This window comes from Mobula birostris, chromosome 21 (genome assembly GCF_030028105.1).
Source record: "Mobula birostris isolate sMobBir1 chromosome 21, sMobBir1.hap1, whole genome shotgun sequence".
Classification (NCBI taxonomy): domain Eukaryota; kingdom Metazoa; phylum Chordata; class Chondrichthyes; order Myliobatiformes; family Myliobatidae; genus Mobula; species Mobula birostris.
Window position 1 is genome coordinate 66,209,094 of NC_092390.1, and position 18,075 is coordinate 66,227,168.

At 43.2% G+C, this 18,075-nt stretch overlaps 1 protein-coding gene across 1 annotated transcript in view; it reads right to left on the minus strand.

Moving 5' to 3' along the window:
• Positions 1-18,075, minus strand: part of cacul1 (CDK2 associated cullin domain 1) — a 164,068-nt gene that overhangs the window by 129,105 nt on the left and 16,888 nt on the right. Inside the window, exon 2 of the mRNA XM_072239633.1 lies at positions 11,327-11,453. Within this exon, the coding sequence (XP_072095734.1) occupies positions 11,327-11,453 (127 nt within the window). The remainder of the gene's footprint in view (positions 1-11,326; positions 11,454-18,075) is intronic.

Genomic DNA, 18,075 nt, shown 5'->3' on the forward strand with positions numbered 1-18,075 from the left:
CCACATCCCTCCTGTAATGAGCTGACCAAAACTGAACACAGAAAGATACATCTTTATGTGCCACTCTTTGCCAAAATTGCTAAATGGATGCGAAATTTCGCCAAGGGCACACCTACTCAGTTATATAGCACAAAATTTACTGCCATTTTTATTAACTTTTACCAAAATGCAAGGTTTACAGTTTAATGCAAACTGCTAATGTCATCAAGCCTTAACAGTTACACCACAAAAACATTTTTGGCTTTCAGAACATAACACATTTAAAATGAACAATACACTTAACCTACGACATCTAGTTATCTCATCCAACCTCAAATGGAAAGCATTTACCGTATCTATACCCTCATAATTTTGTATATCTCTATCATTTCTCATTTCCCTATACTCCAAGGAATAAAGTCCCAATCTATTCAACCTTTTCCAAAAACTCAGGTGCTCATATCCCAGCAGCATCCTTGTAAATTTTTTCGTACTCTCAATCTTATATCTTTCCTGTACGTTGGCAAACAGAATTGCACACAATACTCCAAATCTGACCTCACCAATATCCTATCCAATTTCAACGTAACAGCCCAACTCCTATACTCAACATTTTGATTTATGATGGCCAAAAGTTCTCTTTACAGCCTTATCTACCCATGATGCCATTTTCAAGGAATTCTGGATCTGTAACAGATGTCTTTGTTCTACTGCACTCCTCAGTGCCCTGCCATTCACCATGCATGCCCTACCCTTCCAAAGCGAAACACATCACAATTGTCTGCATTAAATTTTATCTGCCGTTCTCAGCCCATTTTTACAGCTGGTCTAGATTCCACTGCAAACTTTGATAGTCTTTCTCAGTCTACTACACCCCTAATCTTGGTGTCATTCAAAATAACTAGATCTGTCCTGTAACAAAGCATGCACCCAGGACAAAAATATCCTCCTGTGACAATACAGATTGGGATTGAAGCACATTCTTACATTTCCAGTCCACATCTCTCTGCAACAAGGCTGGCAATGCAGTCCCCTTTAGTTACAATTAAGTCTTTGTGGAATTCAGAACCACAACATAATACAGGACTGAAAACGAAACTCATTTCAATACTTCGTATCATACCAGCTAGAGATTCATAGAGTCATAGAACACTACAGCACAGAAACAGTCCCTTCAGCCTATCCATTCTGAGCCAAACCATTCATCTGTCTAGTCCCATCAACCCACACCTGGGCCATAGCCCTCCATATCCCTCCCATCCACGTATTTATTCAAATTTCCCTTAAATGTTGAAATCGAATCCACATCCACCACTTGCGCGGGCAGCTCATTCCACACTCTCTCCACCCTCCGAGTGAAGAAGCTCCCCCCCATGTTCCCCTTAAACATTTCACCAAACTCATGACCTTTAAATTGTAGTCTCATGCAGCTTTGGTGGAATAAGCCTGCTTGCACTTACTCTATCATTGTCATCATGTGCTACGTCATTTGACATAGGTGATCACGGTATTTGACCATGATCGTTCTTGGCAAATCTTTCAACATTGGCTTCTGCTGGACAGTGCCTTTCTTTACAAGATGGGGGGGGGGGGGGGGGAAGCACAGCCATTATCAATACTCTTCAGAGATTATCTGCCTGACGTCAGTGGTCACAGTACCAAGACTTGTATTATGCACCAGCTGCTCATAGGACCATCTACTTCCTGCTCCCTGATCCGGGGGGGATTGAGGGGCTAAGCAAGTGCTACACCTTGCCCATGGGTAACCTGCAGGATAATGGAGGGAAGGAGCACCTTACACATCCTTTGATAGAGGCACATCTCCACCCCACCCCTCTATCTATACCCTTCATAATTTTGTATATTTTATCGAATCTCCTCTCGATCTCATTTTAGGGAATAAAGTCCCAACCTATTCAACCTTCCCTATACCTCAGGTCCTCAAATCCCAGTAACATCCCTGTATTTTCTCTATACTCTTTCAACCTTATTTACATATTTTCTGCAGGTAGGTGACCAAAACTGGACACAATCCAAATTAGGCCTCAGCAATATCTTATACAACTTCAAAAAAACATCCCAACTCCTGTACTCAATACATTGATTTACAGTATGAAGGCCAATGTGCCAAAAGCTTTCTTTACAACCCTATCTACTTGTGAAACTACATTCAAGGAATACAGATCTGTATTCCCAGATCCCTCTGTTCAACCACATTCCTCTGTGCCCTAACACTCAGTGTGTAAGACCTACTCTCGCTGGTCCGCCCAAAGTGTAACACTTCACACTTGTCTGCACTAAATTCCATTTGATATTTTTTCCAGCTGGTCCAGATCTTGCTGCAAGCTCTAACAGTCTTCCTCACCCTCCACTACACTCCCAATCTTAGTATCATCTGTAAATTTGCTGATCCAGTTTTCCACATCAATCATTCAGATGGTTAACATTGATGACAAACAAAGGACCCAGCCATGATCCCTGCAACACACCACTAGCCACAGGTCTCCAGTCAGAAAGGTAACCATCTATGACCACTCTCTGGCTTCTTCCACGAACCCACTGTCTAATCCGGTTTACTATGTTGTCCTGAATGCCATGTGGGATCTTGTCAATGGCCTTGCTAAAGTCCACATAGACAACATCCACTGCCTAGCCTTCATCAATGTTCCTGGTAACCTCTTTGGAAAAACTGTAGAAGATTTATTACACATGATCTACCATGCACAAAGATAAATTGACTATCCCTAATCACTCCTTGTCTATCCCAATACTTATATTCAGTCCCTTAGAAAACCTTCCAATAACTTTCCCACTACTGAGGTCAGCTTCACTGGCCTATAAATCCGTAGCTTATTCTTAGAACCTTTCTTAAACTACAGAACAACACTAGCTATCCTTCAAGCCTATGGCAACTTAACCGCAGCAAAGGACATTTTAAATACCTCTGTTAGGCCCTTCAGCTGGCTCTCCATTTCATAGTGCCCTGGCTTGTGTATCAGGTAGACAGCGAGGATGTTGACTCCGACCAGTGGAGGTCTTCCTGTAGAACCACGGCAACATCTGCACCAGCCTCCCACAGGATTCAAAAGAACACCTTATCAGGTCCTGAGGATTTACCCACCCTCATTTGCCTCAAGAAAGCGAACTCTTCCTCCTTTGTATTCTCTTGCATTTCTTACACTCCAAATACTTCAGCTGTTCTACCTGCCTATACCTGCTATGCACCTCTTTTTTCTTAACCAGGGCATCAATAGCTCTCAAAAAAATCAAAGTTCCATAAACCTGTTAAACTTGACTCTTATTCTGACAGGAACATACAAATTCTGTATTCTCAAAGTTTTGCTTTTGAAGGCCTCCCAGTTACTAAATACACCTTTGCCAGCAAACAACTTGTCTGAATCCACACTTGCCAGATCATTTCTAATACGATCAAAATTAACCTTTCTCCAACACAGGATCTCAACCCAAAGACCAGGTCTATCCTTTTCCATAATTACTTTGAAAGAGATTTCATTATGATCACTAGATATAAAGAGCTCCCCAACACAAACTTCTGACACCTGCCTTGTCTCATTCCCTAATAGGGGATCGAGTATCACATTCTCTCTATTTGGGATCTCAATGCACTGATTAAGGAAACTTTCCTGAACACATTTGACAAACTCAATCGCAACCAACCCTTTTACAGTATGGGAGACCAAATCCCTATGTGGAAAGTTAAAATCATCTATCACAACCTTATGTTCATGCAACAGTCTGCAATCTCTCTACAAATTTGCTCCTCTAAATCCTGCAGACAGTTGAGTGGCCTATAACATAATCCCATTGACGAGGTCACACCTTTCTTATTCCTCAGCTCTATCCATGAAGCCTCACGAAATGAGTTCTCCAGTGTGTCCTGACAGAGCACTGCCAAGAGGTATTTCTCACAGGTCGGCAGCGGTTATTTAAAAAGGGAGCTTTGAGGGTATTTGTCCATTGTTTCTGGCCAATCAGCAGCATCAACAGAGCTCTACGAACTAAATAAAAGTACAGAAGGGATAAGCAGAGCGACCAGTGTCAGGAGTAAGCCAGTGGCGAGAGTAGAAGCAACAAGTTTTGGCTCAAAAGAGGTGACAGTTAGGAAGAGATGTCAGCTCTGTGTAAAGGGTCTATTAAGGTTTCCTCTTTGTGTTTTTTCCCTCTCTGTGTTTCTTCCCTCTCTTGCTGTACTATTTAAATGGCTGTGATGTGTTTGTTGTGCCAGATGTTGGGAGAACTGGGAGACCCAGAGCCTCCCAGGCAACTACATCTGTGTGAAGTGCATCCGGCTGCAGCTCCTTGAAGACCGTGTTAGGGATCTGGAGCAGCAATTGGATGACCTTCGGCTTGTACAGGAGAGTGAGGATATATTTGATCAAGGTTCACCCCAAAGTTGCAGGAGGCAAGCAGCTGGGGTGACTGTCAGGAGAAATGAAAATAGGCAGTTAGAGCAGAGCACCTCTGCGGCCATTCCCCTCAAGAACAAGTATACCACTTTGGATACTTTTGTGGGGGATGACCTCCCGGGAGAATGCCACGATGACTGGGTTACAGGCACTGAACATGGGTCTGCTGTACAGAAGGGAAAGAGAGAGAATAAGGGAGCGGTAGTGACAGGGCACTCGATAGTGAGGGGAACAGACAGGAGATTCTGTGGATGTGAACGGGACACCCAGATAGAATGTTGCCTCCCATTTGCCAGGGTCAGGGATGTCTCACATCATGATCGCAACTTTTTGGAGAGGGAGGGGGAACAGCCAGATGTCTTGGTACGTATTGGTACTAATGACAGAGGAAGGAAAAGCAAAGGGGTCTTGAAAAGAGAATTTAGAGAGCTAGGTAGAAAACTGAGAAGCAGGACCTCCTGGGTAGTAATTTCTGGATGCTGCCTGTGCCACGCGCCAGTGGGAATAGAAATAGGATGATTTGGCAGATAAATGCATGGCTGAGAAGCTGGTGCAGGGGGCAGGGCTTCAGGTTCTTGGATCATTGGGATCTCCTGGGGGAGGCATGACCTGTTCAAAAGTGACAGGTTCCACCTGAACCCGAGGGTGGTTTGTTCGAGCTGTTGGGGAGGGTTTAAACTAACTTGGCAGGGGTGTGGGAACCAGACCAAAGGGACTCAGGATAGGACGGATGGTGAAAAAAGTAAAGATAGCACGCAGTCAGATTGTCAGGAAGGGCAGGCAGGTGATGGGTCTTAGTTGCAGCCAACAGGCTAACTATTAAATCATTCAGGATGCAGAATCAAAAAGGACATCAAATATGGTACTCAAGGTGTTGAATCTAAATGCGCATAGTATAAGAACTAAGGTGGATGATCTTGTTGCAATATTACAGACTACAAGGTATGATGTGGCCATCACTGAATTGTGGTTGAAGGATGGTTGTAGTTGGGAGCTGAATGTCCAAGGTTACACGCTATATTGGAGGGACAGGAAGGTAGGCAGATGGGGTGGTGTGACTCTACTGGTAAAGAATGGCATCAAGTCAGTAGAAAGATGTGACATAGGATCGGAAGATGTTGAATACTTGTGGGTTGAGTTAAGAAAGTGTAAAGGTAAAAGGGCCCTGAAGACAGTTATATACAGGCCTCCCAACAGTGGCTGGGAGGTGGATCATTGGGTACAACAGGAAATAAAAAAGGAGAGTCAAAAGGGCAATGTTATAGTAGTCATGGGAGATTTTAAACATGTAGGTCGATTGGGAAAATCAGGTTGGTAATGGATCTGAGCAGAGTGAGTTTGTTGAATGTCTAAGAGACGGCTTTTTAGAGCAGTTTGTCATTGAAAAGAGAAAGGGATCAGCTGTACTGGATTGAGTGCTATATAGTGAACCGGAGGCGATTAGGGTAAAAGAACCGTTAGGAAGCAGTGATCACAACAGGATTGTGTTCAACTTGAAATTTGAAAGGGAGAAAGTAAAGTCTGGTGTAGCAGCATTTCAGTGGAGTAAGGGAAATTACAGTGGTATGAGAGAGGAGTTGGCCAAAGTAAATTGGAAGGAGCTGCTGGCAGGGATGTCAGCAGAGCAGCAATGGCATGCATTTCGGGGAAAAATGAGGTAGGTGCAGGACATGTGTATTCCAAAAATGAAGAAATACTCAAATGGTAAAATAGTACAACTGTGGCTGACAAGGGAAGTCAAAGCTATTGTAAAAGCAAAAGAAAGGGCATACAAAGCAAAAATTAGTGGGAAGATGGAGGATTGGGAAGTTAAAAAATCTAGAGAGCAACTTAAAAAAATTATTAGATGGGAAAAGATGAAATATGAAAGAAAGCTGGCAAATAATATCAAACTGGATAGTAAAAGTTTTTTTCAAACATATTAAAAATAAAAGAGAGAGTGGATATAGGACCACGAGAAAACATGAGAAATAATAATGGGGGGGGGGGGCAAGGAGACAGCTGAGGAATTAAATAAGTATTTTGCGTCAATCTTCACTGTGAAAGACATAGCAGTATGGCTGATGTTGCAGTGTGTGAAGGAAGAGAAGTGGGTGCAGTTACTGTTAAAAGGGAAAACGTGCTTAAAAAGCTGAAAGACCTAAAGGTACATAAGTCACCCAGACCACAGGAGCTACACCCTAGGGTTCTGAGGTAGGTTTAGAAATGATCTTTCAAAACCCAGAGGACTGGAAAATTGCAAATGTCACTCCACTCTTTAAGAAAGGAGTAAGGCAGCAGAAAGGAAATTATGGACCAGTTAGCCTGATCTCAGTGGTTGGGAAGACGTTGAAGTCAATTGTTAAGGATGAGGTGATGGTGTACTTAGTGACACAGAACAAAGTCAGCATGGTTTCCTTCAGGGAAAATCCTGCCTGACGAACCTGTTGGAATTCTGTGAGGAGATTACAAGTAAGATTGATAAAGGGGATGTAGTCAGTGTTGTATATTTGGACTTTCAGAAGGCCTTTGACAAGGTACCGCACATGAGGCTGCTTACAAAGTTAAGAGCCCATGGTATTCCAGGAAAGTTACTAACATGTTTAGAGCATTGGCTGATTGGTAGGAGGCAGGGAGTGGGAATAAAAGGATCTTTTTCTGGCTGGCTGCCAGCGAATAGTGGTGTTCCACAGGGGTCGGTGTTGGGACCACTTCTTTCTAAGCTGTTAATAAATGATCTAGATGATGGAATAGCTTTGTTGCCAAGTTTAGAACATAGAATAGTACAGCACAGTACAGGCCCTTCGGCCCACAATGTTGAGCTGACCCTCAAACTCTGCCTCCCATATAACGCCCCACCTTAAATTCCTCCATATACCTGTCTAGTAGTCTCTTAAACTTCACTAATGTATCTGCCTCCACCACTGACTCAGGCAGTGCATTCTACGCACCAACCACTCTCTGAGTAAAAAAACCTTCTTCTAATATCCCCCTTGAACTTCCCACCCCTTACCTTAAAGCCAAGTCCTCTTGTATTGAGCAGTGGTGCCCTGGGGAAGAGGCGCTGGCTATCCACTCTGTCTATTCTTTATTATCTTGTACACCTCTATCATGTCTCCTCTCATCCTCCTTCTCTCCAAAGAGTAAAGCCCTAACTCCCTTAATCTCTGATCATAATGCATACTTTCTAAACCAGGCAGCACCCTGGTAAATCTCCTCTGTAACCCTTCCAATGCTTCCACATCCTTCCTATAGTGAGGTGACCAGAACTGGACACAGTACTCCAAGTGTGGCCTAACCAGAGTTTTATAGAGCTGCATCATTACATTGCGACTCTTAAACTCTATCCCTCGACTTATGAAAGCTAACACCCCATAAGCTTTCTTAACTACCCTATCCACCTGTGAGGCAACTTTCAGGGATCTGTGGACATGTACCCTGAGATCCCTCTGCTCCTCCACACTACCAAGTATAAAGTTTGCAGGTAATATGAAGATTGGAGCAGGGGCAGGTAGTGTTAAGGAAATAGGTAGGATGCAGAAGGACTTAGATTTGGAGAATGGGCAAGAAAGTAGCAAATGAAATACAATGTTGGAAAATGCATGGTCATGCACTTTTGTAGTAGAGATAAATGTGGACTTTTTTTTTTAAATGGGGAGAAAATCCTGAGATGCAGAGGGACTTGGAAATCCTTGTGCAGAACACCCTGAAGGTTAACTTGCAGGTTGAGTCAGTGCGGAGGAAGGCAAATGCCATGTTGGCATTCATTTCAAGAGGTCTGGAACACAAGGACAGGGATGTGATGCTGAGGCTTTATAAGGCACTGGTGAGGCCTCACCTTGAATATTGTGAACTGGCATTGGAGAGGGTCCAGAGGTGGTTCACACGGATAATTTCAGGAATGAAAGAGTTATCATACAAGGAACATTTGATGGCTCTGGGTCTGAACTTGCTGGAATTCAGAAGGATGAGGGGGGGATCTCATTGAAACCTTTCGAATGTTATACTTTTATACTTTATACTTTATAGTCGCCAAACAATTGATACTAGAATGTACAATCATCACAGCGATATTTGATTCTGCGCTTCCTACTCCCTGGATTACAAATATTAAAAATTGTAAATATTAAAAATTTAAATTATAAATCATAAATAGAAAATAGAAAAATGGAAAGTAAGGTCGTGCAAAAAAACCCAGAGGCAGATCCGGATATTTGGAGGGTACGGCCCAGATCCGGGTCAGGATCCGTTCAGCAGTCTTATCACAGTTGGAGAGAAGCTGTTCCCAAATCTGGCCGTACGAGTTTTCAAGCTCCTGAGCCTTCTCCCGGAGGGAAGAGGGACGAAAAGTGTGTTGGCTGGGTGGGTCGTGTCCTTGATTATCCTGGCAGCACTGCTCCGACAGCGTGCAGTGTAAAGTGAGTCCAAGGACGGAAGATTGGTTTGTGTGATGTGCTGTGCCGTGTTCACGTTCTTCTGCAGCTTCTTTCGGTCTTGGACAGGACAACTTCCATACCAGGTTGTGATGCACCCTAGAAGAATGCTTTCTACGGTGCATCTATAAAAATTAGTGAGTGTTTTAGGGGACAGGCCAAATGTTGAAAGGCCTAGACAGAGTAGATATGGAAAAGATGCTTCCTATGGTGGGAAAGTCTAGGACAAGAGGGCACAGCCTCAGGATAGAGGGGCACCCTTTCAAAACAGAGATGCGGAGAAATTTCTTTAGCCAAAGGGTGGTGTGGAATTTGTTGCCACATGCAGCTGTGGAAGCCAGGTCGTTGTGTGTACTTAAGGCAGAGATTGATAGGTTCTTGATTGGACATGGCATCAAAGGTTACAGGGAGAAGACCGGGAATGGGGGTTGAGGAGGAGATTTTTAAAAAAAGGATCAGCCATGATTCATTGGGGGAGCAGGGTCAATGGGCCAGATGGTCTAATTCTGCTCTCATGTCTTAGGGTCTTATAACATTTTCCCTGAGCAATAATGACACCTCTTTCCATGTAATCCATCCTGCTCAATCATGTCTAAATCAATGGAATCTCGGAACACTGAGCTGCCAGTCCTGCCCCTCCTGCAACCAAGTCTCACTGAAGATTACAAAGTCATCATTCCATACCTCAGGCTCATCCTGCAATATTTCTTGCGTTGAAATATATGCAGCTCAGAACTTTACTCCCACTGTTCTCAACAGTTTGATTCCCAACTTTGTATATAGGCTTAACAACATCTTTCTCCACAACCACTCCAATATCTGTTCTGGCACTCTGCTTCCCAAACCCCTGCATATTAACCCCACCTCCCCTACCAGAAACACTAGCAAACCTTCCCACTAGGATGTTAGACTCCTTCCAGTTCAGGAGCATACCGTCCATTCTGTACAGGTCCCACCTACCTTGGAAGAAAGCCTAATGATCTAAAAATCAGATGCCCTCACTCCTGCATCAGTTCCTTAGCCACATATTAAACGGTATGATCTTCTTATTTCTGGCCTCACTAGCACGTGGCACAGGTAGGGTAGCAATCTTAAGATATCAACCCTGAAGATTCTGTCCTTTATCTTAGCACCTAGCTCCCTGAACTCCCTTTTCAGGACCTTGTCACCCCTCCTACCCATGTCATTGGTAGCAATGTGGATCATGATCTCTGGCTACTTACCCTTCCACTTAAGAATGTTATGTACTCGATTCAAGACGTCCCTGACCCTTGTACCCTGGAGTCAACAAATCCGGGGATCTCGTTCTCATCCACAGAACATTCTTTGTGTTCCCTTAACCAACTGATACCCTGTCACTACAGCTCGCCTCTTCTCCACCCCTCCTCCCTTCTGAGCCACAAAGCCAGACTCAGTGCCAGAGACCTGATTATTATGGTTTCCCTCCACTAGATCATTCCCCCCTCCCCTAACCCACAACAGTACCCAAGGCAGTATACCTATCGAGGGAACAGCCACAGGGGTTCTCTGCATTGGTTACCTATCCCTTTAACCCCTCCTGACAGTCATCAAGTTACCTGCACCCAGCACATTAGGTGTAATACCTCCCTGTATGCCCTGTTTATCAATGCCTCACCCTCACGAATGATCCAGGGTTTACCTAGTTCCAGCTCCAACTCCTTAATAGGGTCTGTAGTCTTCAGGGCCACTGGAAGTCTCCCTGCATTTCCACACCCCACAAGAACAGCATTCCAACACCCTTTCCCAGCATCCCCACTGCTCTAAATGTACAATAAGAAAAAAAAGTAACAAAAAAACCTACATATGGCCTACTCCTCTCTTCACCGAAGTCTCACTGAGTCAAAGCCTCAACTCCCCACTCCTTCACTGGCCCACTCATACAACGCCCACTCCACTTAAACCCAACTTCTTTATAATTGGATCTTGCCAAGTGTCTAATTATGTGTAATCCACGGTCTCTTTAGGTACTGTGGCGCATATAATGTCTGATAAAAAAATAAATCAATCCGAATTTCCATTAGACCATTGGTAAGCCAGTGAACCCCTGCACATACACGTTGAAGATATACAGCTCATAACATCAACTCCACTCATTTTATTAAAGAAACTGCAACTTAAGCTGGCTTGGGGACCAATCCAGAATGTCAAAAAAAATGGAGTACTATTGAAGAGGATAGCATAAAGGGAGAGAGTGCAAGCCAAGTAATTTTTTTTTTAAATCAAAATACAAATAAAAAGGCTGGAAATTGCTTGTGTTCATTAGGAAACCAGAGTGGCAAGTTTGTTGCAATTTCATTCCTATGATGGTCAAATTCTAATGGGTCTTCCTCAAACTTCACAAATAGCACAAATCAATACATTTAAAAGTCTGGGCTACATTGTTATACTAGGTATTAGAAATTAATTTTCACAAACTGAAATTGTTTCATTCAGATCACCTCTTTCCCGAGATTCATTATTGACTACTGCAGTTCTTTTCGCTCTCACCTGTAAATTTGCTCGTAAGAAATAGGGATGCAGTCTCCAGGAGACTGTGTCAAAAGCTGATCAATGGCACTGTCCAGCTTCGGCCAATAAGTGCGTTGGTAGTCTTCTGCCGTTATAACGTTCATCACTAAACACAAGGTAAAAACAAACAATTTACCAAATTTAGCACTAACTTCGAAACATTTAAGAAAGCTAATGATTCTCTTTCTGATGGCTTTATTGCTGGGGTGGTGAAAAATTAATGGATCTCCTAAGCTTTCTAAAGGAGTGTGTGTAATTTGAAAGAAGTCGAGACATGCAACACACATGATGTGACCTCAACAATGAAAAACAAAGCAGTTATCCAACCCCAACAATCACCAATGCAACAGGGACTGTTAATGGCACAGACCTGTAGCTAAAGGCACAAAAAAAGACCCTCCTGCAAACACAACATGTGCTGCATTACTTAATAAATGGTTTCTGATGAACTTACAGATTGAATTAAATTGTCAACCAAGACTGCAGCTGTTTTTTTTTTTGTTTTACACAACTGTAATCTAAACATTTAGGGAACTAAATAGCCATTGAATCACTAATTGACTGATTACAGTCAGCACTTCCCCACAAACAAAATAAATGCTCAGTCACCATGCCAGACACTCATCCATGCCCTATAAAATACTATCAACAGAAGACCAATCACTGTCTTTGGCATGTGATATTCTTGACATCAGGTGATTTTTTTCCTCCAATACATAAAAGTAGTCAAGAGACCAAATCTAGTTGGAATGCTTTGATATTCTCATTGTCCAGGGTGTTACGTGGGACAGCCATAACACCATGTGACATAGGAGCAGAATCAGGCCATTCAGCCATCAAGTCTGCTCTGCCATTCCATCATGGCTGATTTATTATCCTTCTGAACTCCATTCTCCGGTCTTCTCCCTGTAACCTTTGATGCCCTGATTAAAACCTCCATTTAAAATATACTCAATGAGCTGGCCTACACAGCCATCTGTAGCAATGAATTCCACAGATTCACCACCTCTGGCTAAAGAAATCTTTAATTTCTGTTCTAAATGGACACCCCTCAATTCTGAGGCTGTGCCCTCTGGTCCAAGACCCCCACAATATAAGGAACATCCTCTCCAGATCCACTCTATCTAGGCCTTTCAATATTCGATTGGCTTCAATGAGATCCCCTCCCCCCCACAATTCTTCTAAACTCCAGTGAGTACAGGCCCAAAGCCATCAATCAATTCCCATATGTTAACCCTTTCATCCCCGGGATAATTCTTCTGAACTTCCTCTGAACCCTCTTTTCTCATATCTTTTCTCAGATAGGGGCCGAAACCTGCTCATAATACTCCAAGTGCAGTCTGATCAATGCCTTATATAGCCTTTACATCCTTGCTTTTGTATTCTAATCCACTCAAAATGAATGCTAACATTGCACTTGCTTTCCTTGACACCAACTCGAGCTGCAAGTTAACCTCAAGAAATCCTGTACAAAGACTCCCAAGTCCCTATAAATACCTATTTTTGAATTTTCTCCTTATTTTGGAAAATAGTCTATGCCTTGATTCATTCTACAAAGTTGCATGACCATGCACTTCCCAACAGTGCATTCATCTGCCACTTCTTTGCCAATTCTCCCAAATCATCCAAGTCCTTCTGCAGACTCCCTGCTTCTTCAACACTACCTTTGTATAGTCTGCAAATTGGCCATACAGCTATCAATTCTGTCATCCATGACAGACCATGAGAAATGGTCCCAACACCAATCCCTGCAACACACCACTTGTCACCAGCAGCTAACCACAAAAGGCCCCCTTTACTTCCACATTGTCTCCTGCCAGTCAGCCAATGCTCTATTCATACTAGTATCTATACTGTAGTATCATGGGCTCTTAACTTGTTAAGCAGCCTCGTGTGTGGCACCTTGTCAAAGGCCTTCTGAAAGTCCAAATAAACATCATCCACTTACTCTCCTGTTCTGTCCTACTTGTTACTTCCTCTAAGAGTTCCAACATATTTGTCAGGCAAGATTTCTGTGTCAGAAAATCATACTGACATGTGCCTCCAAGTACTCTAAAACCACATTCTTAATAATAGACTAACTTCTTTCCAACCTCTGAAGTCCAGGCTAATTGGCCCACAATTGCCTTTCTTTTGCCTCCCCCCTTCTTGTAAAGTGGAGTGACATTTGCAATTTTCCTGTCCTCCAAAACCATTCCAGAATCTAGCGATTCTTAAAAGATCATTTCTAATGTCTCCACAATCTCTTCAGCTACCTCTTTCAGAACCCTGGGGTGCAGTTCATCGGGTCCAGGTGACTTAACCATCTGCAGACCCTTCAGCTTCCTAAGCACCTTCTCGTTAGCATTGACACACACTTCTGCCCCTTGACGCTCTTGCATTTCTTACATTCTGCTACTGGCTTCCACAGTGAAGGCAATCGCAACATAATTATCCAGTTTGTCTGTCATTTCTTTGACGGCTTCAGCATCAGTTTCCAGTGGTCCGATAGCCACTCTCATCTCTTTTACTCTGTATATCTGAAAAAAAAAACTTTTGGTATCTTCTTTCATTTTATTGGCCATCTTACATTTATATTTCATATTTTCTCTCTTCATGAGTGTTTTTTCCTTTAAGTGGTCTTCTGTTGGCTTTTAAAAGTTTCCCAATGCTCTACCTTCCCATGAATTTGTGCCATATTATTTGTCCTCCATTTTGTGTTTATGCTGTCTTTGACTTCCCTTGTCAGCCGCAGTTGCCTTATCTTCCCTTTAGAATACTTCATCTTTAGGGTGCACCTTTCCTGCACCTTCCAAATTTCCCCCAGAAACACAAGTGATTGCTGTTCTGCCGTCATCCCTGCTAGTGTCCCCTTCCAATCAATTTTGGCCAGTTCTTCTCTCATGCCTCTGTAATTCCCTTTATTCCACTGTAACGGCGGGAGGAGAGAGTGCAGCGCACCTCGCGTGCACAGCCTTCCAGTGAAAAATGATACCATATCCGTTAAATAGGGGCCGTGGACAATTCTGATTTGATGGAGACAGACTTGAAAGCACAGAGGAACATCTGGAGAAATTTCTGAAACGCCCTTTCGCTGCAGTCGTTACTGTGCGATCGTGAATCTTCCAGAGGATAGGCCTCAAAATCCCCAGCTTTGCCTGCTGTTGGCAACCGAGATTGAGGTCGAATCGCTCGGATAGAGATGGTGCTCCATACTCAGTGTCGGAGAGCTGATCAGAGGCTCGAAGTTTTCAGACGACTCAGAGTCGGACTGTGGTCGGGCATGGCAGGGAGAGTTTTTCTTCCTTCTCCCGTCTGCATGAGATGTGGGACATTTGAGAGACTTTGAACTTTTTACTGTGCTCGTGGACTGTTCTTCATCAAGCTATGGTATTGTTGCACCGTTGTAACTATGTGTTATAATTATGTGGTTTTGTTAGTTTTTTCAGTCTTGGTCTGTCCTGTGTTTTCTGATATCACACCAGAGGAAATATTGTATCATTTCTTAATGCATGCATTACTAAATGACAATAAAAGAGGACTGCGTGTCTTCATAATCTAAAATCTAATACTGATATATTTGATTTGAGCTGCTTCTTCTCAAACTGCAGCATGAATTCTATCATGTTATGATTACTGCCTAAGCATTCCTTTATCTTAAGCTCCATATTCAAATCTGGGTCATTACATCACACCCAATCCAGAATTCCCATTCCCCTCGTGTGCTCAACCATAAGCTGTTCTAAACAACCATTTCCAGGCATTCTACAAATTTCCTTAGATTCCAACACCAACCTGATTTCCCCCAATCTACCTGCATATTGAAATCCCCCACGATTATCCCGACATTTTGCCTTTTTACATGCCTTTTCTATCTTCCACTGCAATTTGTAGCCCACATCCTGGCTACTGTTCAGGAGCCTGTATACAACTCCCTTTAGGGTCTTTTTTACCCTTGCAGTTCCTTAACCCTACCCACAAGGACTCTAGATCTTCCGATACGATGTCTAAGGATTCATCTTTCTAAGGATTTGATTTCATTTTTTTATTAAAAGAGCCACGCCACCCACTATGCCTACCTGCCTATCCCTTCAATACAATGTACATCCTTGGATGTTAAGTTCCCAAATAGGATCTTCTTTCAATCACACCTCAATGATGCCACAATGCCATACCTACCAATCTCTAATTGCTCCACAAGATAATCTACCCTATTCTGTATATTGTGTGCATTCAAATATAATACCTTCAGTCCTACATTCAACAACCTTTTTGATTTTGGCCCCTGTTCCACCAACTCATCCCACTGACTGCAATTTTACCCAATCATCTGCCTGTCCATCCTCAGTCTCATGACACACTGTATCTATATGCAGTCCAACAGCCCCATCCTCACTCCTATCACTCCTATTCCCATCTCTTACCAAATTGGTTTAAACCCTCCCCAACAGCTCCAGCAAATCTATCCGCAAGGATGTTGGTCACTTTCGGGTTCAGGTGTAACCCATCCTACTTGTACAAGTCATACCCACCCTGGAAGAGATCCCAATGATCCACAAATTTAAAAACCATTCACCATAAGATATAGGAGAAGAATTAGGGAACTTGGCCCATCGAGTCTGGTCTGCTATTTCATTATGGCTGAACCAATTCTCCTCGCAGCCCCAGTCTCCTGCCTTCACCCCACATCTCTTCTATGTTCTAATGTTCTATCTCCTCATGTCCTGACCAGTCAGGAATCTTTTAACCTCACCCTTAAATATACTTGAAGACTTGGCCTCCACAGCTGCCCGTAGCAATGAATTCCACAGATTCACTACACTCTGGCCAAAGAAATTCCTTTTCATCTCCATTCTAAAAGAACACCACTCTATTCTGAAGCTGTGTTCTCTGGCCTTAGACTCTTCTCACCACAGGAAACATCCTCTCCACATCCACAGAAACACAGAAAACCTACAGCACAATACAGGCCCTTCAGCCCACAATGCTGTGCCAAACATGTCCTCACTTTAGAAATTACCTAGGGTTACCCATAGCCCTCTATTTTTCTAAGCTCCATGTAACTATCCAGGAGTCTCGTAAAAGACCTTATTGTATCTGCCTCCACCACTGTTGCCAGCAGCCCATTCCATGCACTCACCACTCTCTGTGTAAAAAACGTACCCCTGACATCTCCTCTGTACCTAATTCCAAGCACCTTAAAACTGTGCCCTCTTATGTTAGCCATTTCAGCCCTAGGAAAAAGTCTCTGACTATCCACACTATCAATGTCTCTCATCATCTTATTCACCTCTATCAGGTCATCTCTCAACTTTTGCTGCTCCTAGGAGAAAAGGCTGAGTTCACTCAACCTATTTTCATAAGGCATGCTCCCCAATCCAGGCAACATCCTTGTAAATCTCCTCTGTACCCTTTCTGTAGTTTCCACATCCTTCTTGTAGTGAGGTGACCAGAACTGAGCACAGTACTCCAAGTGGGGTGTGACCAGGGTCCTATACAGTTGTAACATTACCTCTCGGCTCTTAAACTCAATCCCACGATTGACAGAGGCCAATGCACCGTATTGCCTTCTTCACCAGTCAACCGGCACAGCAGCTTTGAGTGTCCTATGGATTCAGTCCCCAAGATCTCTCTGATCCTCCACACTGCCAAGAGACTTACCATTAATATCTTACCATATACTATACTATATCTTACCATCATATTTGACCTACCAAAATGAACCACCTCACACTTATCTGGGTTGAATTCCATCCGCCACTTCTCAGCTCAGTTTTGCATTCTATCGATGTCCCAATGTAACTTCTGACAGCCCCCACACTACCCACAACACCCCCAACTTCTGTGTCATCAGTGAATTTACTAACCCATCCCTCCACTTCTTCATCCAGGTCATTTATAAAAATCATGAAGAGAAGGGGTCCCAGAATAGATCCCTGAGGCTCGCCACTGGTCACCGACCTCCATGCAGAATATGACCCGTCCACAACCGCTCTTTGCCTTCTGTAGACAAGCCAATTCTGGATCAACAAAGCAAGATCCCCTTGAATTCCATGTCTCCTTACTTTCTCAATGAGCCTTGCATGGGGTACCTCATCAAATGCCTTGCTGAAATCCATATACACTACATCGACTGCTCTACCTTCATCAATGTTTAGTCACATCCTCAAAAAATTCAATCAGGCTAGTAAGGCACAACCTGCCTTTGACAAAGCCATGCTGACTATTCCTGATCATATTATGCCTCTCTAAATGTTCATAATCCTGCCTCTCAGGATCTTCTCCATCAACTTAACAACCACTGAAGTAAGACTCTCTGATCTATAATTTCCTGGGCTATCTCTACTCCCTTTCTTGAATACGGGAACAACATCTGCAACCCTCCAATCATCCAAAGCCTCTCCTGTCCCCATTAGTGATGCAAAGATCATTGCCAGAGGCTCAGCAATCTACAATAACTGGGGTACATCTCATCCAGTCCCAGTGACTTTTCCAACTTGATGCTTTCCAAAAGCTCTAGCATGTCCTCTTTCTTAATGTCTATTTGCTCAAGCTTTTCAGTCCACTCCAAGACATCCCTACAATCACTGAGGTCCTTTTCCATGGTGAATACTGAAGCAAAGTATTCATTAAGTACCTCTGCTATCTCCTCCGGTTCCATACACACTTTTCTACTGTCACACTTGGTTGGTCCTATTCTCTCATATCTTTTGCTCTTGCTCTTCACATACTGGTAGAATGCCTTGGGG